Below are 22,171 nucleotides of genomic sequence, written 5' to 3' on the forward strand. Positions count from 1 at the left end.
GGTATAGTCTCCTTACAACAAAACACTTTGTGTAAGAAGGCGGCTATACTAAATAGTCGTCCTCTTATACTCTTTTTTTATCCTAACTTAGAGCGCGTTACTTAAGCTTTCATACTTTCTTTCTCTAACGTTTCGTTTTCTCTAGCGCTTCGTCTTCTCTAGCGTTTCGTTTCCTCTTTTGTTTTTCTGCTCTGGTGCTTCTTCTTCGAGTCTGCTTTGTCTTCTTTTGTGTCACTAGTAACTTCGTTTCGAGCTCTCTACTTCTTTTTCACCATTGTTTTTTGTTATTTTTTTGTTTTTCTTATTTGTTTCTTTTCTGCCATTGCTCGAAGGTCACAATTTGTACTGTTTTATTGTCTTCAATGTTGGTGTTTCGGTTTTCACTGTTCTCTATTTGTTTCGTCGTCGTTGTCGCGCCGTTCTTTACTACCACCGTTGCCTTCACGCACAAGGTTTGTGGTGCTTTAAATTTGTTTAATTTTTTTAATGTTACTAATTTGTTTATTTTTTATAATTTATATTATTTTTGTTTTTAGGTTAGAATAGACTTATTAAATTATTAGATGGTAGATAGATTTATATTATTTAATATTTATAATTAATTTAATGATTTTTAATTTGTATATTTAGTATTTATTATTAATTTATATTATGTTAAGTGTTAGGTTAGAATAAAATTGTGTGTTGGTATTGAGTATGATGGTGTTCGACCCTCAGCAATTGATACTTGTTAGTATTGATGGCGAGAGTGTTGACCCTCGACAATTGATACGTTTTGGTATTGAGTCCGATGATCTTCGACCCTCGTCAATTGATAAATGTTGGTATTGAGTTCGAGGGTATTCCATCTTTGACAAATGTGAGATTTCACACTTATTAGTAAACACCTGAATGACTACTACTTAATATAATGAATTGAAATTAGATTAATTTTGTTCGCATAAGTAATTAGCACGAAAGACGAGTAGAAGAAATTTATACAACTTTTTCATTATATTAATTTACAAAAAAAAAAAGAGTAACCAAAATTCATTAAAAAAACACAATTTTTTCCTATTCAAAACTTATTATTTATATTATTGTTTTCAGTTTTATATTAGTAACAACAAATCAGAATTAAATCTTTACTAGCATTGAGAATGAAACAGATGACGTAATTGTTTTAATATAATTATGTTTATTACATTATAAATTTGAATTTATTTAATATATTTTTTGATGTAAGTAAATAAAATAGATAAAATCTATATTGCATGACATTTTTAAAATACTTTTACCATGTTGCATGACATTTGTAAATTACATGATATTTGAAAAAAAAAGAAAAAAAAAGAGAAAAAATTACATGACATTTGTCAATTTAACTATTATGCAGGCTATGTTTTTCACAATATATTAATAGGGACACTTAAGGTAGACATTATAATATAATGGAATCCCTTTATATATATATAGTTTAATATTATTCTTCTTATTATTATTATAATTAACTACTACTATTATGATTATTATTAATATTATTTCTATTATTAATAATAATATTAATATTATTGTAATTATTATTAATATTGATATAAAAGAAAAACAAATATAGCATTATAAACACATCCATCCATGTTTATTAAGAAGCTATACATAGAACACACATTTAAGTCATGTAATATGTTATAATGTATACAAATATTATATAATATTTAAAGAATGAATGGGGACTCGAATTATCTATATTACCTGAAGTTATGACAAATGCTTTCATAGCTCAGTTGGTTAGAGCACCCGTTTAGTAAGCGGGAGGTCTTGAGTTCAACTCTCAATGAAAGCATATTTATTAATTTATTTTTTAATTCTAACACAATTTTAAAAGGTATAAATACAATAATTTTTTAAAAACTCAAATTTTTTTGTATAAATTTTTATTATGATTATAAAAATAAGGAACAAATTCTTTTGAACCAGTCATGAAAAATATCTTTATGGTTCCAAAAGAATCTGAAACATACTTTTACACATAAATATTTATTTTTAATTTATATAATTTAAAATTATATAATATATAGATTCGTGTCTCCGTGTCCTACATTTTTAGAGATTATATTGTGTCAATGTCCCTATAGAAGAAATTCTGGACTTAGCATTAGCTACTGTGTTGTTATAATTTATTAGATTAAAGAGGAAAGATTATTGTTTTTTCAAGTAGTTAATAGTTGGAAAGAAATCAGTACAACTTCAAAGGAGCGGTTAACTGGAGGATCTAAAAGTTATGAGAATTATCCGATTGGGCTTACATAACATAAAATAATAATAACACAAATTTATTTCCGTGTGTTCTGACTGGTTTTAGATTTTTCGCTGGTGACTGTTTAAATATTTTAAAACAAATTTGGAAAATAAAAGAACTAACGAATCACTTTTACTCAATAACTTATTTTTATGGATGTGCACATTATCAATGTATCACCTATCTGAGTTCCAACAGTATGCAATATAAAGGTTGATTTTTTGCTAAATTTTGCTCATCTAAACTCACATGTAACTTAATAGAACAGTTCAGAGTATTCCCTTCCATTTTGAAGTAAATATCCAGCATTTTACTGGTTGAAGATACAATGGTTTTATATATAGAAGGTGGTGTTAGTGGAGATCAAAACCAAGCAGGGTGATATCATGTAGTTGGTGTCCTTCCACATGATTCTCCGTTGCCTCTATCAATTATGTAATAAATAATTTGTAGAAGGAACTAACTACAAATACAGGGATGCTGCAAAGACAATGTCCCTCTTGATCATGGACACAGCTTCTTCAAACTTTGCCTCAAGTTGAGTTTCCCCAATTGACTTAGCTGCTGCTATTAATTGCTGAAGAACTTCCTCAAGTCTTCTAATTGCTCTAATCAAGCTACCTTCAAAGACTTGTGTGATTTCCATGATCTCATAGAACTTAGAACCTTTCGCCCAAGCATACACAGCCTCCATAATGTCAGGTCTAAACGACTTGACAAAACTATCAACATCAATCTCCACCTATTTAGTTTTTAAAAAAAGGCAAGAAAAAGAACTTGTTAATGCATTTTACAACTAAAAAAACGAGACACTTTAGAAAGCTACAAGATAGTAAACAGACAAATATACAGTATTCAAGGAAAAGCAGTGTATTGGACCCTGATAAGGGAGAAAAGGATATACCCAATTCCTTTTCAGAAAGCACTGTATAAAAGTATCTAAACATTAAATATTGTTTTCCAAGTCTACCCTTAATCACTAATATTGAAAAGATAAACTAAAAAAATTTATAGGATTTTCAAATAAAGGCAATTTTGGAGAGTATGGGCCTTTTCTTAAAAATATTTAAGACCTTTAACCAATTTAAACAAACTTCATCTATGCGAATTAATTAAAAATGATTTATAATAAGGAATGGAGGGTGTGTATAGAATGGCTTAGACATGAGAAGATAACTAAGGACCTAACTCAAAATTAAGTGTATCAAAGGAATCCCATAACATATGGAAAAGTAGTAGACAAGTCCACTATTTTGCCCAATCAAGTGGAACCATAACTGAAAATCTGATCAATTTGCATTGGAAAAAAAATGAAGTGATCAAATTGACAACAAGGTTTTCCTAATCATCCATCCTCAAAATGGAACTAACTTGCATACAACTTTTCTAATTTTCAGCTGATACAATAATTGACCTAGATTTTCACAAATAAACTTGAAAAACAATGTTCATGCATTTAGACGCCAGATATTTATTCGGTAATTACCTTGCACTCAAGCTGAAGTTGGGCAACTCTCCGAGCAATGTCTTGTAATTGCATAAAAAGCAGATCAAGTTCTTCCCGAGGTTTGGCAGCATCATGGATTTTTTCTTGCCAGACAAGACAAGAAAGGAGAGAAACCATCTCTTCCACCTTTATGTCCTTAAAGACACCATTGAACATTAATTCTGTTAGGGTCAATTCATCTGCACTACTAATTTCACAAGCAACCTTCCCTTTTAACTCCACCACATTGTCACTAGTAGCATATCTGCAATGAAGATTTGACGTGAATATCCTTTTCATCAACAGAAGTTAATCAAACAGGGCTGCTGAAATTTTCTGATAGAGAGAAGCATATATAAAACCTATACAAAATTTGCCAAATTCACAAATTTGACCTTAAAAGTTGGCTGTAAGAGATTAAGATCTATTTGATAGTTTCTAAGAAGTATTCTGTCACCAAATACATATGAAACTGCTGATGTAAAGATGGTTCAGTGTCTCTAACTTAACAAGGTTAAAGCAAAGAAAAGTTAAAAAGTACATGCAAAAAATCAAATCAGCAAACCATTCTGTACTAACATCCACTGTGCTGCATTTCTTTAGTTAGGGGGGGACAAGAAATACTACAAGAAAAAGAGAATAGAGGATGACTAATCCACCTTATCCAGAGGGGGGGGGGACTTCAAATGGAAAAGAACCATATGGTTTTTTGTTGCGTTTGTACACAAAAACTGAGATATTATTTCAAGGGAGCAATTAATTCTTTTCAGGACTACTAGGTAGAAACTTTTGATATAAAAAGGTTGCAGCCTAACAATAAAAAAGGAAGGGTAGGGAGCGAAAGAAGTACTAGACAAGTTTCTTTACCCAAGCCTCCGAAGAACTCTCTTTCTCGCTTTAAGTTCATCCTTGAAAGCTAAAGCAGAAGAAGATCTTAATGTTTTCTTAATGGACTTTATCTTTGCAGTCAGTTCTTGCTTCCTCTGTAAGACTTTCAGTTTCTGTTTTATAAGTGGTGACTTCGCAATTTCATGCTTTTCAAATAGGCTCTCCAAAGCTTCTATCCTACGAGATGCTTTTTTATATGAGCTGCTTTGAATCTGATAAAAAAATCAAAAGGATGATTGTGTAATCAGGAAAGATTCAAAAGGAAAAAAAGAACAAATGAATACATGAAATACCTTCATGTCTTCTTCGGGATCTAGAAGGGGCAATCCTTTCTCACCAAATCTAGAAAGAGTTTCCAACACTTTCTTCAGTGTGTTTTCTCGTGCTTCCAATGGCAAAAGATCCTTCGGTATAAATAAACGCAGACTACTTATCGTATTGACCTGTTACAGTAAAACACAAAATTTTTATTAATCATAGTTAAAAAAAAGTATATACTATTACATTAAAATCAACATTTTAACAATGGTTTGGATAATATCAGATCACAAATACTGAATTTAAATTCCATATAAATTTCAAAGGAACTTCTAAAAAGTAAAAATTTAAGCATCTAGTGTCAAAAGTGTATTTTGTAATGATGTTTTCGTAGAGTAAACAAAATCAACAAGTTAAAAGCAAGAATGTCTATTTGGATAATAGGTATGGAAGGACAAAAGCTGAGAACAATGACAGAAAACACTTCCATCCACAGAATATGTAGAAGAAAGATTTAAATGTAGTCATCATATGCTTCCTACACTAGTTTTTTTTTTCTTTTCCCCTTGTGTTTATTCTTATTAAAAAAAGGTTCCACCTTTCCCTTTCCCTCCAGAACTCCACTATTGAACATACCTTAAAAGAAATATTTAAGAATTGATATGGAATAAAATACATGGTTAAACTACTAATTAATTGCGGGTAGAGAAGCTGGCTACTTGTACTGCAGCCTAAGTGAAGGCCACGAAAGTCACAGCAAGATCCCTAGTCTTGTTCTTAGAGGTAATGTGTAGATCAGTTTTGAACTGAAACATTATGAGTAAATAGCCAGTCCTCTCTGTAAAGAAGGTTGAGTTGTGGTTACAGATGTGATACAAGGAGTCACAAGGGTGGGGTGGTGGCTGGTAGATAGGCATGATGAATGCATTCTTTTGTCCAAGCTAAGGCACAGACATTTCTGGTAAATTTAAGCGTCATTGGTGGTTATTCCAATTCTTATAGAGAGGTGATCTATTCTGCATTCACATTGTTCTGAAGTGCAACTACAAAATACAAATATGGTCGGAGCAATTCTGTGTTTTTCAAGTGAAAGATGTGTTAATTTGGGCTTTGCTATTCTGTTGTCCAGGGAGATTCTAAGTCAAAGATGAAATACTATGATCTCTCCATCTCATGTTTCTTCCATTTTCCACTTCTTCAGAACATTACTGTTTTTCAACCATAATTAAACCATCCGACAGATTGGAAAGATCATATTCTGTTTAAGTACAATCTGATAAAAGAAATCAAAATTTTAAAGTCCCAACTTTGCAGATACATTACATCTGTTAAACAGTTTAAAAATACTTACCTGAGAGATAGGAACTGAAACCACTAGAGGTTCTCCAACTTCTTTAAGAGGAACGATCTTAATAGATTTTTTCCCAATGTTATCTTTCTTCACAACACATCTTGTAAGAATATCAAGATTGTAAGATGCGTCCTCAGGTTTTACACTTGCATCATCTGAAATTTTCATTATTACTTTTATGATATAAACAGACTAAAATTTCAACATACAAAGGTGTATATAAATCACTAGAAATCATTTAAGAATTCTCACCATCAGAAACACTCTTTACCCTTTCAAAATTAACGACCAACCCCCAAGTCAACTGGTCCTCGATAAAAATGGGGGTTAGATCTTCATTACTTGAAGTGCATTCAAGTGAAACAAGCCTCCCAGGCTGTAGAAAAGGTAAACAGTGCCTTGGAGATAGCACAATGTCACGGACCTCCTTATTCAAATTCCTGTGCTGCTCCAGCAGATTGAAATAATCCTTTAAACTGTTTTCTTCTTCAATAAAAATTGATTCCCTCTCTTTTTCAAGCACCTTTATTTGTTTCTGTAATGACAAAAAACAGAGAAAAATTATATTTTTTTCTGTCTGAATCAAATTTGCCAATTTCGAGTTTAATAGTAAAAAGAAATACTTTAAACCCACAATCATAAAGAATATTGTATGCATCAGAGGTAACTTAAATTTTATAGAGATAGCAAATGATCTGCATAACCTTATCACACTACAGAACACCCAAACCCACAAAAATAACAGCTCTTATTTCTAGCCTTATAAATTTAAACAAACCTCAAGATCAGGAATGGCACGATCAGCTTGGAACTGAAAAAAAGAATTACGGAGCAATTTTTCAGGATCACCATCTTCACACCGCATTTGGTTTAAAATCATGTTGTAGCTTAAATGAAAGGCACTGAAACGCAAGGGAAGGCCAGTGTAAATGTCAGAGAATAAAGATAATTTATTTATGCAAGCTACAATATGAAAAATAGAAAACATATTTTTGTGTGTGGATGAATATCATCAAAAGCTCATGTTATCATGCTTTAGATTTTAAACAGTCTCCATTATGGCATTATCTTTTATGCCACAAGTTACATCACCATAACAGTTAGATATAATGGATGATTTTCCAATTACCAATAAAACCTATATTGCACTTAGTTTCAGTTACTAACCATCAAGGTCACTCTCACAATAAGCTGTCACAGAAAAATAAGGAGTGTAAGATATGTATGTTTCTATTATTATAAGATTTTTCATCTGTAACTTGAAGTGATATTATTTTGTATATCAATAAAAGCTTGTAAAAAAGTTATTTTGCTATTATTCAGGAAACTGTCTAAACAAGAAGCTAACTCCATTCTTCACCTTTTGGTTTATCTCTCTCTACTTAAAGAGATAATTACCAAGCTGGAAATTAGCAGGTTTTTTAAATGAGTAGGAAAGCTAATAACTGGCAACATATAAGGCATCAATAAGTAAAGAGTAGAACGTTCATGAATTAATTTAAAAATGCATAAAGCATAATTATTTATTTTATAAAAGAATAAAATCATTAAGACAGAGAAGATGATTATAAAAAATTAGGAGGATATGAGATCCTCCTTAAAAAATAAATAATGAAACAAACAATTAGAACAAAGCAAACATTAAAGATGTAGAGTGCAAAATCCCTCAGTATTTGTAAGAGAAACTCTCACAGACACACACACCACATGAGCTTGACATCAAGTGGAAGTCAGATGCCTAATCTATACCAAAGAAGCTTCTCATCAAAAGAAATCTCAAGATGCAGGATTTGTCAAAAACACAGCACGCTTTTATAAACCTTAAGAAGATTTAAATATCTTGATATAAATTGTCCTTTAAATCCATGTGCCATAAGATAAAAGGTCCCAGACTATGCCCTACCTAACCCAGCATTCATCAGAAACACTGTAGAGTTTATGCCACTAATAAGTACTGGATAGTGATGTACACCAACAAGAAATCCATTTTGCAAAGTTTCATTATCATTAAGACTATATATCTCTAACAAAATGGACCCGTAAACGATTATCTTGCAGAACCTTGTAAGATAAGAAACTCTTTAAAATTAGATTAAAACAACAATTTACCTGTTTAAACAATCGGCAGCCCCTTTAACCATGTTTTTAGTAGTAGAAGGCTCCATCTTCTCATCAACCATGAGGATACATATACCACGTTCATCAATGCCTCGTCGACCAGCACGACCACTCATTTGAATATATTCTCCACTGGATATCCACCTAAACTTGTCCCCATCAAATTTGCGGACATTTGTGAAAACAACAGTTTTTGCAGGCATGTTCAAACCAATGCTGAATGTTTCTGTGGCAAACAAACACTAAAGAGAAATATTTCAAGTTAGAATCGTTAGACTTTATAGTTTCAATCAGACAAGGATGGTTAAATGTATCAATAATACTAAGACCAAAGATGAAAAGAAAATATATTTGCTCCTAAAATACAATAGTAATCACAGAAGGATTAAAAATTATGGACAACAATTTAGCAAAAAAAAGGACAGGGAACCCCTAACTAGTATGAGATTTTAAATTCAAGCCATGTGGCTTGACAACAAAATAACATTTTATAAAAATACCCACTTCTAGATTTATATAATTAACTAATATAGGGGCGGATACAATATGATGCCTGCAAACAAATTGCTATAATTGTTATTAACTAATCAACCATTACCACTAATAAACTTGTTTGCCAGCATGTAGTTATGTTTTTAACTGAGGTACGTAATTTTATGCTTTTAACTAAGGTGTGAACACACAGTTATATCACAGGTTCATGGCTTATACAGATGAAAAAAGTATTCTATCTCATGATTTCTTTCCACAAACCTTTATTAGCCCTTCTTGAAATAAGATCTCAATCACTTCCTTTAGAATTGGGAGTAAACCAGAGTGATGTACTCCTATTCCACGTTTCAGCAAAGGCAACATGTTCGAAACCTGAAAATAAATAGAAAAAATAAGGAAACCTTAAAAGTGACTCAACATGCAATGACATTGATATTATTGTATTTCTAGACAGTTAATCAGAAAGCAACAGGGTTATGAAAGGACGAGCTTAAACATCAAACAAGTTTAGAGAGGATTCAGCAACAGGTAATGTTTCCTGCTAGAGGTTTTCCTCAACCATACAATCTTTCTCCAATCAACATTATTCCCCCATAAACAATTTTAAATGTCCTCATTAAAAGTGGAATTTACACTTCAGGAACAAAGGTGGGTGAGTTACAGTCCCTTTACTCGGGTTAGACTGCTATGCCTGTCCTGACAAGAACTCAGCTCATGGACTCTACTGACTTTCTTCTTAAAACACTTCACCAGAGTCCATTTCCCTAACCAGAAAAGATTTCTTCTTGAAAAAATTCTCTCTAGATAGAAATCCAAAGCTCCAGCTGATGCACTTTCTCTGTACGGCAGCGCTTAACATAACATGAATAAAAAACGATACTAGGTTTGCGTTTGGCTAATTTTTTTTTTGAAGAAACAACCACTGATTTTGAGATTTTGAGAAATAAGAAATTATTTCCTAGCTTTAAACAAAATCAAACATGCTACAACAAACACCTTTTCCATGAACACTGGATATTCCTGCCTACCCTTGAGCAGTCCTACTTCTATCTACCTACTTTTAAATACTTTGGCAAAATGTCTCCTTTAATTTTTTTTTATGGTACTTGGGATGCCAGCATAGTTGAGATGCCAAATAACATAGTGATGCTTTGACACTTCCATCTTTTGATAAAGAAACTAGAATTACAACGACAAAAGTATCTCACTAGGAGAGGTCATTCATATGGAACACATGATACCATTGAGCTCGGCTGAATACCAAATTCTCAGGGAGGAAAGCAAAACTGCAGAGGGATAATATATCCTCCACAACAGAAAAAAAAAAAAAAGATTCAGAATAATAAAGCTGCTGAATCTCCCTGTACATATGAGAAATATCAGATGGAAACTTCCTTCAAACAACCATGTCAAAATTTAAATGCTTGACTTGAAAATATAATCCAATATCGTCGTCGAGAAATAAAATGTTGAATTTTGAATCACAACTACATCAAAGCTTGTCTAACAGGGACTTTGTTAAGCTCCCTAATAGTCCAGGCCTAATACTCCCATGACATTCTTGTTTTCTTCAATTATAGGGTGTAATACAACTCAAATGAAAATAGAGCTTTGTTTCAACTTTTTCCTCACCAAAGAAGGGCCTTGAGTTAAAATCAATAAGAACCTCTACTTATTTATTTTGTTGAATAATTCTAGAAATGAGAAGGGCTAAAACTCAGCAATATGCATATGCAGTGGTATTTGCCCCTGAGAGGTGGGGAGAACACCAAGTTAAGGAAGTATCTTGCCTGGGGTAGTTTCTTATCATCATCTGAAAGCATGTCCATAGCACTAGAAAATATTTGTTCTATATTCTCCTTTTCATTATCCCCATTAAGATCCATTTTTGCCATCTACAGAGACAAAAGGACATTAGAGATAGTGTCACATAAGAGAGAACGGAAAGAAAATAAACGGAGTTTTTGATAATGAACAGCAAGTTGAACTTTACCTGCATTGCAAGAAGCTCACACTCCCTTTTGCTAAAGCTGAACAGTATCACAGGATCATATTGACGCTGAATGATCATTTTCACCATCTTGAATATGTCACTTTCTTCACCAACTCTACCCAGCACCAAACCCTTTTGCCGCTTCCCGTTCTCTTTTCTCTTATCACCCTCAGTGGCAGGGACAAGAGCATTCAAAGATTTCTGAAAGCTGTCTTCGCGAAATTTTCCCTTTTCATCCACAACCAGATATAGACCATCACCTCCAGAAGGAAAAATGTAATGTTGAAGGGGTGTTGGTCGGTAATCAGTATACACAACATGACAAGGTTGTTGGTGCACCTGCAAGTAAGCAAAAAGCATTAGAGAAAAAGCCCACAAAACTAATGTAATAAAGAGCAAATCAATCCACGACCTTTGCCACCCAATCAGCAAATTCCTTGGCATTGGGGACAGTGGCAGACAGGAACACAAAACGCGAATTCTTGGGCGACAAAACAATACTCTCTTCCCAAACCACGCCTCTCTCACGATCACGCATGTAATGCACCTCATCAAAAACAATCCAAGCCACCTCCCTAGTGATCTCAGACCCTTTGTACTGCATGCTACGCCAGATTTCCGTAGTCATGACCTGAATCAATTAAGTTTCAATTTAGAGACAACATATGATTCCATATTAAGGAAAACTAAAAGCGGAAGAGAGACGTAAGGCTCTAATAAACCGTCTGTGACCACCACAACACGTGATAAAACAGCGACGGTATCCGCAATTTAAAACCATGGAGCAGCGTACCTACCAGACAAGAAGCATTGGGATCAATGGTGACGTCTCCGGTCATCAAGCCAACGTCAGAAAATTCTTCCTTAAATTCTCTGTACTTCTGGTTGCTGAGAGCCTTGATAGGGGAAGTGTAGATGACGCGCTGCCCATCTCGGAGGGACATAGCAATAGCATACAACGCCACCACAGTTTTGCCAGCAGAGGTATGTGCAGACACCTAAGTTAAGTTACACAAACAGCTCCAACAGTCAGAAAATCAATCATCAGAAAACAAAAACGGAAAAGAAACTAGAATTTCGTTTGAATGGTGACCATGACGGACTCGCCGTTTTCGAGGCAAGTGATGGCTTGGGACTGAAAGGGATCGAGAGTGAACGGGAACTTCTTGGCGGGTTCTGCGTGCGTTTGAGTGGGCGGAGAAGAAGGGTGGGTGTAACCGTGTGGATATGAGACATGGTGCACACAATCGTGCAGTGGCTGCGAAGCTGAAGTTGAAGACTCTTCTGGCGACTTTCTCTTCAGTGACCCCATCGTTGGTTGCTGAACTACCATGCCTTCAATCTCCATCTTCTTCTGCTCCTACTTCTGACTCGCAGCAAGTACACAAGAGTAAGGAAGAAGAAAGCTTAAACCCTAAACCTAACGCAGAGAAATTTCAATACCTGTAACCGTGTGGGAATACTACGCGCCGCCACACAACACAGCACAACACAGCACAACACAGCTTCAATGCCTTCTAATCGGCGGCGAAAGACGGCGACAGTGTTAACACTGTCAAATAAATGGGGCTCCAATTGCTCCGCCAAATAAATATAAAATGTTAACTCCGCGCCCTAAAATGTTTTTAATAAAAAATAGTATTATTTTCCACGTTAAAGATACGTTAATATTACTGATCTTTTTTATCGCGTGTTTTATATATATATATATATATATATATATATATATATTTTTGTTAATTCAAACAGTGAGAAACTTTATTTTCTTATATAATCTATATCTTACCTATATACCTATATAAATAATTTTTTTCTGATTCTATTTATATAGAATTTTTTTAAATAACTGCTTTTTTTTATACTGTATTTAAACTTTTTCTCGTTATATCCTTATTTAATATATTTCATTTTATTATACAATAAAATATTTTATCATTTCATATAAATTATTTAAAAATAAAATAAAATATTTTTAAAAATTAATATTAATTGACAGTTTTTATATACAAACTAATTTCTCTATTATTTTCTTATTTTATTTTTTAAGACAATAGAAAGAAAGAAAGAGGTAGTATGAGAAAGTTCTTACACCAAATTTCACATATCAAATAAAATAATCTTTATTCTTAATCATTCTCTTCACTCCATTTCCAACTTGAAAAAAAAAAGTCTAATCAGAGAAGAAAAAAGGTTGATTAATCAATTTATTAATTTTTTTTTACATATTATTTTTTCTTTTCAATTTTGACTTATCTAAAATTATTTGTGTGTATATATGTTAAATTTCCATCATAATAAAAGTTGAATAAAAGAAAAAAATGGAGATTAAGTAATTAATCACGACTAAAATTCATTAAACTAAAAAATTACGTGGATTAAGTATAAAAAGTTCAAAAAAAAAAATCCCAACAAATTCAAGGATATTTCTTCCTGCACCCCTACATTTTTTGAAATACAATAATTATCCTTAATAATTTTGAGTGATTTTAGAATAGGGATTACATAAGAAAAAAATATTTTCAAAATAGGAGTTTGATAAACAAAGTATGTTTATGAAATAGGAAATCTAAAAAATCATTTTGAAATATTCTTACCATAACACATTTTTTTTAATATTCAAAATGAAATTGATAAAATGTGTTTGAAAAATATTCCAAAAAATTAATCTGGAAGTTATTTTTAAAAAGAGTAAAATGATCTTTTATGGGATGCAGGAGAAAGATCCAAAACTAAAACTCACATTCATCCAAATGCCATTCAAAATAGTAAACTCTATTTATTGATTTTTATTTATATATTCACCCTAGTCATGCCAAAAAAATAATCCAAAGAAGGTATTGTTAGAAAGTAATAGAAATGAGGTAACTAAGAAACACATAACATCAAACACATTTAATGAGTATCGTTAAGATCAATAAGCATAATCATTTCCATATGAAAAGGTCCATTCTGGTCACCAGCCACTACTGTTCCTTTCCATCTCATTTTATCAGTTATTTCCTTTACTTTAAGGATCACATCTCTTTCATCTCTAATGATCACAGCTCCTTTCGGACGAACTATTCGATGCATCTCCAAAACAATGTCACCTATGTCACACCTACAACAGATCAACAAACATTACTATGATACGTTGATAATCATACACCAGATTACAACTGAAAAGATATATCGGTTAAATCATAGTTGTAAACTGATATTCAACCAGATTACAACTGAAAAGATATATCGGTTAAATCATAGTTGTAAACTGATATTTTTCAATTTGCAGTTATCAGAGAGTAACATTTTCGTATCTAAACTTTGTGAAACTGATGTAGTTTCCTACTTGTCCATATACATGCTGAATAGACCACTGGCATGTATCAAGTCATATGTTCGAGGGTATGTAGAAAAGGGCTCACACCTGCAGCAAGCAAGACAATGTTGTTCATTCATTATTCACACACTCAGATGCAGACAGAGACAGAAGTAAATATACATGTCACAGAATAGTAGTAGCTAAAGAACTCTGAGGATCATTTTTACAAGTAACTTATGTAGATTGAAGAAAAAAGGAGAATTGGGAAAGGAATGTGCACACCAATCCATGTAAGTTCCTATAAGGCCTCGTTCATAGATAATGCCAAGATTGCTGCTTTTTGCATCAAAGGGAACCACATTCATAACCCAAACAGGATATTTCACCATTGCAGCTGCAAATCCTCCAAAGCCAGCATTCATATCCATAACATTTCTGTATTTACCAGAAGAGATGGATTTTAGCATGATCTCATAATCAGACACTCTTCTTTTCCATCTTTGATTATCTTTAATGTAGGCTTTGAGTGTGAATCCGTCATCATTTTCATTTCCAACCCTTGGTGGAACAGTTTCCAACCTCATAGGCCATTTCTCAAGAACGCCACCAGATTCTTCATGGACATCTTTCACGTCTGGAAGAGGAAAAATGCATGCAGTCATTTTGGTATACCTGTTGAATGGTTCGTAACTATGAAGTATAAATATAATACAAGGGAAAATGATGAAGAAGTTATGAGAAAAAATGATCACAGAAACCTTAGCAAAACAGAAAAGTCTAAGTTTTTGTATGGATTATGGACAGCAGAAACCTTAGCAAAATACAAATTTCCTTAAACAATGGCACGACAATGAGAATCATGTCCTAACACACAATATTACTTAACTTTTCATAAACATTATTCCCCATGAGATATTTCCTAACAGGACTAAAAATCACACAATTTATTTTTCTCATTTCTATATCCTCTCAATTTGTGAGTTGATGAAATAAAGAGATTAGAAGTGATATATTTACAACTTGCATCAATCTACAATTCTATTTTTTCATACAAAACTTGCACCAGTTTACGAAAATAACATTTTTTCATATCAAAGTATATATTGGAGTAGGTTCTCAAGTATCATTATTGTAAAGAAACTTACCATCCAGCATCAGGGTCAGATTCAGATGAGTTGCAGAACTTGGGGGATCTCAAAGTCTTCAACTTTTGCATGCAACTGATGTGATCTGTGTGTTTTTGCCAGACAGCAATCTGATCTCTCTCAGCAACTTTTTCCCAACACATTTGCTTGGCAAGGTCTTCTATAATATTTTGCTCCTTTTCTAGCACCCAAGGCTCTATTTCCCACGCTTTGTAGTTTACCCTCCAATTTATGGGTGGCCCAGACAGTACCCAAAATCCACCAGGACGCAAAATTCGGTCAATCTCTCTCAGGTATAGCCCATCTTCAACAATTAAAGAAATATCAGAGCAGCATCATAAGTGGAAACCAAGTTCTCTGCAATGAACTAGCTGAATTAATTAAGTGCTGCTTCTTATGTTAAAACACTTAGTTGTGGCATTAAATGAAGCTGTCCAACAGATAAATAATATAAATCCCATGTCATGTGAGATTATTCCATGGTAAGCCAATTAATACTAAGTAAAATGCCCATATCCCAATAAATAGTATAGCCAAATGGAAGAAGAGATTTTTTTTCTGATGCAAACATTTAGTGTCAAAGTGAAAACATTAAAGTTAGTAATACCATAAGCAGTCCATGGGACAAGGCATCTAGAGCAATGAACCATATCAAATGATCTTGAAGGGAATGTTAGCCTGTGAATGCTTAGTACTCCAAGCATTGCAGGGAGTCCCCTTTCTAGGGCAAACTGTACTTGAGATTGATGCTCATCACTTGGTGCTAGTGACATTGTCAAGATATCATAGTCCATCAGAGAAGCTCCAAAGCTTGCAACCTGCAATTATGCATATTTGGAACACACATTCATCACAAGTAATGATAAGTAGGAGTTTAATTTTTATGCATTATCAACATAAAAAGAGCATACTTTAAAAAAATCAGTTTTTATTTAAAAGTAACTGCTGATAAGTACACCCAAAGAGATGGACCAAGCTTCATCAGGCAAAGTGAAAATTTTCCCACATAGAGCTAAAACGAAAATCAATGCAGCTATAAAACCACAAGTTTTTTACTGGGTAATAATTAGTACAATTAAACAGGTTCAATATGAAACACACTAATCAAAACATGAAAGGACATTCAAATCCTAGGTTCCCCATTTGCCTCAAGTTCTGTAGAAGGGGAAGAAAACTAAAAGAATCAGTTTTTCAGTTTAAAGAAGACATGGCAACTCAGCAACTACAAAAACAGTATTTTTCACTATGATAGCAGGCCAAACAAGAGAAGACAAAACAGAGTAAAGATAAAGATAAAGATAAGCCAGCGAAGCAGTTTAAGGAAAGATAGTGGAAGAAAAGAAAAGGCACAAGAAACAATATATATAACTAAGTTAACTATAATTTTCAATTTGATGAAAGATTATGGTTGTTACTTTCAGATAGATATCAGACTTACTGATATGTAAAGTTGATGTTGAGATATCAATTTGCATGAAAGTTTTTATATATAAAAAAGAAGAAGCTAACTATAAGCTCACCCCACAACCAACATCAAGCACAGTTCTGATATTCCCAGATTTCAAAGACACTGGAAGAAGACGGTCTAGAGCATGAACATAACCATTGACACCTTCGGTAAACGAAGTGCCACCTCCTGGAAACACAAAACGGTCACCTTCCAACCTAACCCAATTTTGCGACTTTTTATACTCCACTAGCTTGGGAAAAGGCACGTTACTGAACCATGCAGTGTCCTTGCTCTTAGGCCAAGGAAACGGGGTTTGGTAGCCTGGTGGGGTTGGAATGAGGCACCTCAACCTTTGAGTTCTCTCTGGGCAGTGACGCTCTTTACGGAACCATTTGGCCTTTGGGAAGCGTCTGGCCCTTAGAGGGTCTTGGCATGGACAGTGATTGGTGTAGTTACTTGGGCAGAACTCAAAATCTGAGGGTTGCAAATGCAAGTGTTTGTAGAGGTGAGGCGAAGTGAAGAAAGAGGGAGCAACGAAGATGTAGATGATGAGAGAGACCAAGAGAAGAATGGTGGACAAGATTTTGAGACATGGGTTGTTCGTCTTTACCATCATCATCATCAAAAGTCCGAGGTGGTTTTCTGCTGATTTCTCCAAACTCTTGTCTTGTAACGTGCGTGTTTCTATTTCTATCAATATGTTTATCTATCTATCTATCAGCTATTTATGGTGAGGAATGTGAGAAGAGGATTATCCTATGTTTATCTGTGTTAGCGTGAGTGAGTAAGAAATGAATCCTTGGTTTCTTTCATATTATGCCATGTGAATTCCCAAACATAACCGGGTTCAAATCAAGAGAAAGATTCGAGCTACCCTCGGTCGGTCATTCTGCTCGGTTCCTCCCTTATTGTTAGTTACAGATTCGGATAGTATCGGCAAAAGATACTCTAAGTTTAAGTTAGAATTCGGTATTCGATATAAGTGTTATTAATACATTAATACTGTATGACTATTAATACTATGACGATCTTTGAAATCTGTGACTATTTATATAATTATCATATACTCTTTGTCATTGAACCGAAACAAAAAGTTTGATTTTAGGAGTGCATTACCTGGTGATGATTTTGGTCATGTCTGTCGGTTTAAACTAAGTGTTGTTGAGTTATTAGGATATCGTACCTGGTCTTTAAAATCTGTGACTATTTATATGATTATCATATACCCTTTGTTATTGAACCGAAATAGAAAGTTTTGTCTTAGAAGTGCATTATCTGGTGATGATTTTGGTCATGTCGGTCGGTTTAAACTATGTTGTTGAGTTATATATCGGTGGTTCTTGCTTTTTAGGTTAACAGTGGAATGAGTTTCAGAAGAAAAATAAAACAGAAGAGATGGAGAGAAACAGAGTTTCTGCTTCTAAAATTCTTAATTTTCGGAGACTGCAAAGAATTTTTCATACTTTTATGCTTCTCTTCTGCCATACCAACTTACTTATCTTTTTTCTTTTTTTGAGATCAAACCCTTCTTAATTATAGAGTAACTCGAATCATATATATAGCCATTTTAAGAAAATTATTGGTAAGTCATAAATGTAACATTAATTACGTAATCCACTTCCTAAAAAACATTAAATAATCAATTATGTAAATTAAAGCTTGAAAGAAATGTGAGGAAAGAAAACAAAAATATCAATTTCTCATTATGCGAATTCCAAAATTTCTAATAATAATTAGAGTGAGTAAGCTAGATTTGATTTTTTGTATAGAAAATACAAAACTTCATTAACTGCTTTGTATTTATATAAGCAATAGACCAATAAGGTTGCACCACTGCAAGATTCTGAAGCATGCAGAGCAGCGCAAATAATGTGACAAATTATTATTTTTTAGTGTACGAATGTATGATATTTAATTATAAATCAATATACAATAAAAACGATATTAATTATTATTTGAAATTGGAGGTTGTGACCTTCACTAGTTAGGCTTTGCCATATATGCTGGTTAGGGTTTGCACTGCGCCGTTATAAAAAAAATGTGGACAAGTTCATTATTTTCATATGTTTACCCTTTAGAGGGTGGATTACTCTGTATAATAATAAATAGAAGGTGTTTTTTTTTTCTCTTTTTCAATAATTTTAAAAATTAAAATAATTGTTCTAAATTTTGAAAGGTAAAATAGTTTATCTAAATTTTATATTTTCTTTTGAATTTTTATTTTTATAATTGATTTTTATATCATGAAATTTAAATTACGAAACTTGTGATGTATAGAAAGAAATTTGATGAAGTTAGAAAGAAACATCTTAATAAAAAATACAAAATTATTTTCTTCAATTTTTTCCTGATTCTCATCCATGTTATGTTCCTAATCATTTCAGTAAATTAAAGTGAATATTGTCACATCAACACTACCACACCACAGTAAAATATATGAAAAAAATAACTAGTGATATATATATATATATATATATATTATTACAAATACATTATTATTATTTTACTTTTAATAAAAATATAATTTAAGTGGAGAGACCAACCTTATTATCACCCTTATTTAAACACAAGTTTAAAAGTTTACTTTGAGGTTAAATTTTAACATAAATTCACACTAAAATCTTCACAATAAATAAAATGGTGTTATATAAATACGATTTACCCAAATTAATAATTGGAAAAATAATAATGTATTTTAATAAAATTCAGGAAAAATTAGATCAAGAGACATCAAAATGCAATAAGTAAACAAATTATTTTTCTGACTATCTCATAAAAATAAACATAAAAAGAGGTAAATATATTATTGAGTTAAAAATATTTAGAAAGATTTGTTTTATATTTATCATTTTCAGTGATGATGGTATTTACCCCTTCAACTTTTACATATATATTTTATTTTATACATTATCGCGATGGATCTTTGATTTTTTTTTTTTTTAAATAAACACCTAATTATTATAATTTTATCTTTATTTGCTTTTATTAAAATGAGGCCATTTTCTAAGTGAAAAACCATGACACTGATTTATTGAGAAAGTAGAATACTAGTTAAGGGAAACCTCATTTTGTTGGAAGAGTTGTTTTATTTGTATAATTAGAATTTAAATTTTATCATATGCTTAAAACGTAAAATAAAATAAAATACAGTAACTAGTATTAGCTATTTGTGGGTAATTTTGGCTCAATTATAATTATTAACTTTATTCTTTGACAGGTAAACACCTAAAAATCAATTCCATCTTAATTAATGGTCAAATTTCAATCGTTTTAGAAAACTTATTTCATATTAATTTGGGGTTAAATTATTTAAAAAAAAACCTCAATCTTTTATTATTTTTAGTTCATTTTTGTAACGGGCTTATTATATAACTTGTGTTTCCAAACATTAACAAAATTTAGAGTTTTTGAAAAAATAAAAACCTTTCTGATTTTTTTACTATTTCCCTTTTTATTTGTTGTAAATTATTGTTTATTATATTCCAACATGTGGACAAATTAGTTGTAAAAAGTTAATGAACGATTAATATTCAAGATAAATAAAGTATTCTATCTTTTAAATTTTTATTTTAATTTTATAAACAACAAATCCAAGGAAATCGTATAAGAAAGTAAGCAACTAAAAAAAATCAACGAAAATTTAAAAAATAAAGTGTGACCGTGAACCTGATGCAACCAAATAATCAAACTATTTTTACGTTTATTTCATTTGATTAAATTATATATTTTATACCTCAATTAAATAATAGTTTAAGAAGTGTAAACTTCAACTCATTCTTACAGAATTTTTCGTTCAAACTCAATATTAATAATACGATTACTTAAGGTTTTCAATCAAGATAACGGTTATTTATAGTTGATCATTTTTGTGTAGGTCTAAAATTAATAAAGAATAAAATTGAATATAGTTATTTATTATTTTTAAAATTTTATTTATTCTTTTATGTTAATTTTAAAATAATAAAATTTTGATAGTGTACTAATATATATTTTTATGTTTATTTTATTTTACTATTTTGACATATTTTTAAAATAATACTGTTTTATCCTAAAATGTTTGAAAAAAAAATGTTATTGTTATATTTTCTATAGTTTATTTTAATAAATACGAATACAAATATAGTAATAATAAAAAAAATGTGAATATACATGCGTTCGTATTAGTATTTATAAGACATAATTATCTTTTTGATTCATACATTAAAGGTTAATAGTCAATTTGATCTAATAGTTTTTAAAAAAATTAATTTTGTCATAAGTTTTTTTAAAATGTAAGCAAGTTGGTTCCTTATGGTAATTTTGCATGAACGACATTAAATAATTATGATGAGACACACAAGATAGCAGAGGTGAGGTGAATTTCACGTGTAATCAAATACCATTTTCTTTTCCTATTCATCCTTCAACATCAAACCTTGTCTTCACCCTCACCTAAATGTCATTCTTTTCCCTCCATCTGACAAAGGATTTCGTCTCTGGTATGGAAGATGAGATCCTTGATGGAGAGAAGAGAAGGAGATTTGAATGAAAGTGAAAATAAGGTTTGATGAGGAAAAACAGATAAGAAAAAAAAGAAAGGTATCGATTACTCATACTTATGGATAGAAATGACATTATGTATGTCATATCATCACCAATGTTATTAATGTAAATTTAACATAAAAAATCAAATTACATATTTAAAAAAAATAATTGAGGATAAAATTAATTTTTTTAAAATCAGACCTTTATGTTGAGGTCAACAAATAATTATGACTATTTATAATTAGTATTCATTTTATATATATTTTTTTTATTGTGCACTACCACAGATGCGTGTTCAAACTTGTAATCATGAAAAAAAAAAATTAATGTGTATTAAAAATAGTGAATGAAGCATATTGGATGGTTGGTGGTTAGTATTTTGGCACGTTGAAAGGTGAAATGAAACAGCCGAAAAGCGGGAAAAAAAGGAAAGCACCTTACGCGGCTCAAAGAACATGACTTTCTTTTTCTTCAAAGGATAAAGCTGAGTTCAGATACTCTACTTCAAATAACATATGTTCAAATTTTATATTCTATATTTTAACTACATTTTACAAAACAAAAACATTATAATATATAAGTGACTTAAATTTATTTTACAAATAAGTTTAGAAGATTCTATTGAAATTAAGATGATAAAAAAATATTTAGACTTAATCTAATGAGAATTTATATTGGACCTATCATGTCACCGAATACTATTTTTGATGTGATGATTTTTGTTTCGACTTCAAGTTTAAAAGATAGTATCGTTAGGCTTAATCACCGATCTAAAGTATTGTCTGTTTTGTAGGTCGGTGTTTTATTACTGTTTTGTTTTTAAAAAGCGTTACCTCAATTACTAAATAGTGTGATAGTATATTTAGCGTAATAAAATAGTTTTAAGA

General features: G+C 31.6%; 2 protein-coding genes and 1 non-coding gene across 6 annotated transcripts; 1 reads left to right on the forward strand and 2 right to left on the reverse strand.

Annotated features, from left to right (window-relative positions):
* The first annotated feature begins 1,748 nt into the window (after positions 1-1,748).
* On the forward strand, positions 1,749-1,822 carry TRNAT-AGU (transfer RNA threonine (anticodon AGU)). Its single transcript has one exon. It is a non-coding gene; the product is annotated as a tRNA-Thr (tRNA).
* A 712-nt stretch (positions 1,823-2,534) lies between these two features.
* Positions 2,535-12,506, reverse strand: MTR4 (RNA helicase, ATP-dependent, SK12/DOB1 protein). 2 transcript variants are annotated; one of them, XM_068629559.2, is made up of 15 exons: positions 12,308-12,506; positions 11,958-12,230; positions 11,662-11,862; positions 11,277-11,495; positions 10,865-11,203; positions 10,662-10,766; positions 9,133-9,243; positions 8,371-8,621; positions 7,040-7,163; positions 6,514-6,796; positions 6,262-6,416; positions 4,946-5,095; positions 4,632-4,864; positions 3,765-4,029; positions 2,535-3,020 (listed from the first exon to the last, which is right to left on the reverse strand). In XM_068629559.2, exons 2-15 carry the CDS (start codon positions 12,210-12,212, stop codon positions 2,742-2,744), a joined length of 2,970 nt encoding a protein of 989 aa, XP_068485660.1. In that variant the 5' UTR covers positions 12,213-12,230; positions 12,308-12,506; the 3' UTR covers positions 2,535-2,741. The 2 variants fall into 2 exon arrangements, with proteins under 2 accessions (XP_068485660.1, XP_090149638.1); XM_090293512.1 differs by having other exon boundaries at positions 11,658-11,862; positions 12,308-12,457.
* A 1,109-nt stretch (positions 12,507-13,615) lies between these two features.
* On the reverse strand, positions 13,616-17,642 carry LOC137826516 (putative methyltransferase PMT19). Of its 3 annotated transcripts, none has more exons than XM_068632506.2 (6): positions 16,831-17,642; positions 15,918-16,128; positions 15,311-15,614; positions 14,448-14,837; positions 14,193-14,270; positions 13,616-13,964 (listed from the first exon to the last, which is right to left on the reverse strand). In XM_068632506.2, exons 1-6 carry the CDS (start codon positions 17,380-17,382, stop codon positions 13,757-13,759), a joined length of 1,743 nt encoding a protein of 580 aa, XP_068488607.1. In that variant the 5' UTR covers positions 17,383-17,642; the 3' UTR covers positions 13,616-13,756. The 3 variants fall into 3 exon arrangements, with proteins under 3 accessions (XP_068488607.1, XP_090150736.1, XP_090150735.1); XM_090294610.1 differs by having other exon boundaries at positions 14,448-14,799; positions 16,831-17,546; XM_090294609.1 differs by having other exon boundaries at positions 15,311-15,667; positions 16,831-17,460.
* Positions 17,643-22,171: the final 4,529 nt, after the last annotated feature.

This window comes from Phaseolus vulgaris, chromosome 8, assembly GCF_051622355.1.
Source record: "Phaseolus vulgaris cultivar YP4 chromosome 8, ASM5162235v1, whole genome shotgun sequence".
NCBI lineage: Eukaryota > Viridiplantae > Streptophyta > Magnoliopsida > Fabales > Fabaceae > Phaseolus > Phaseolus vulgaris.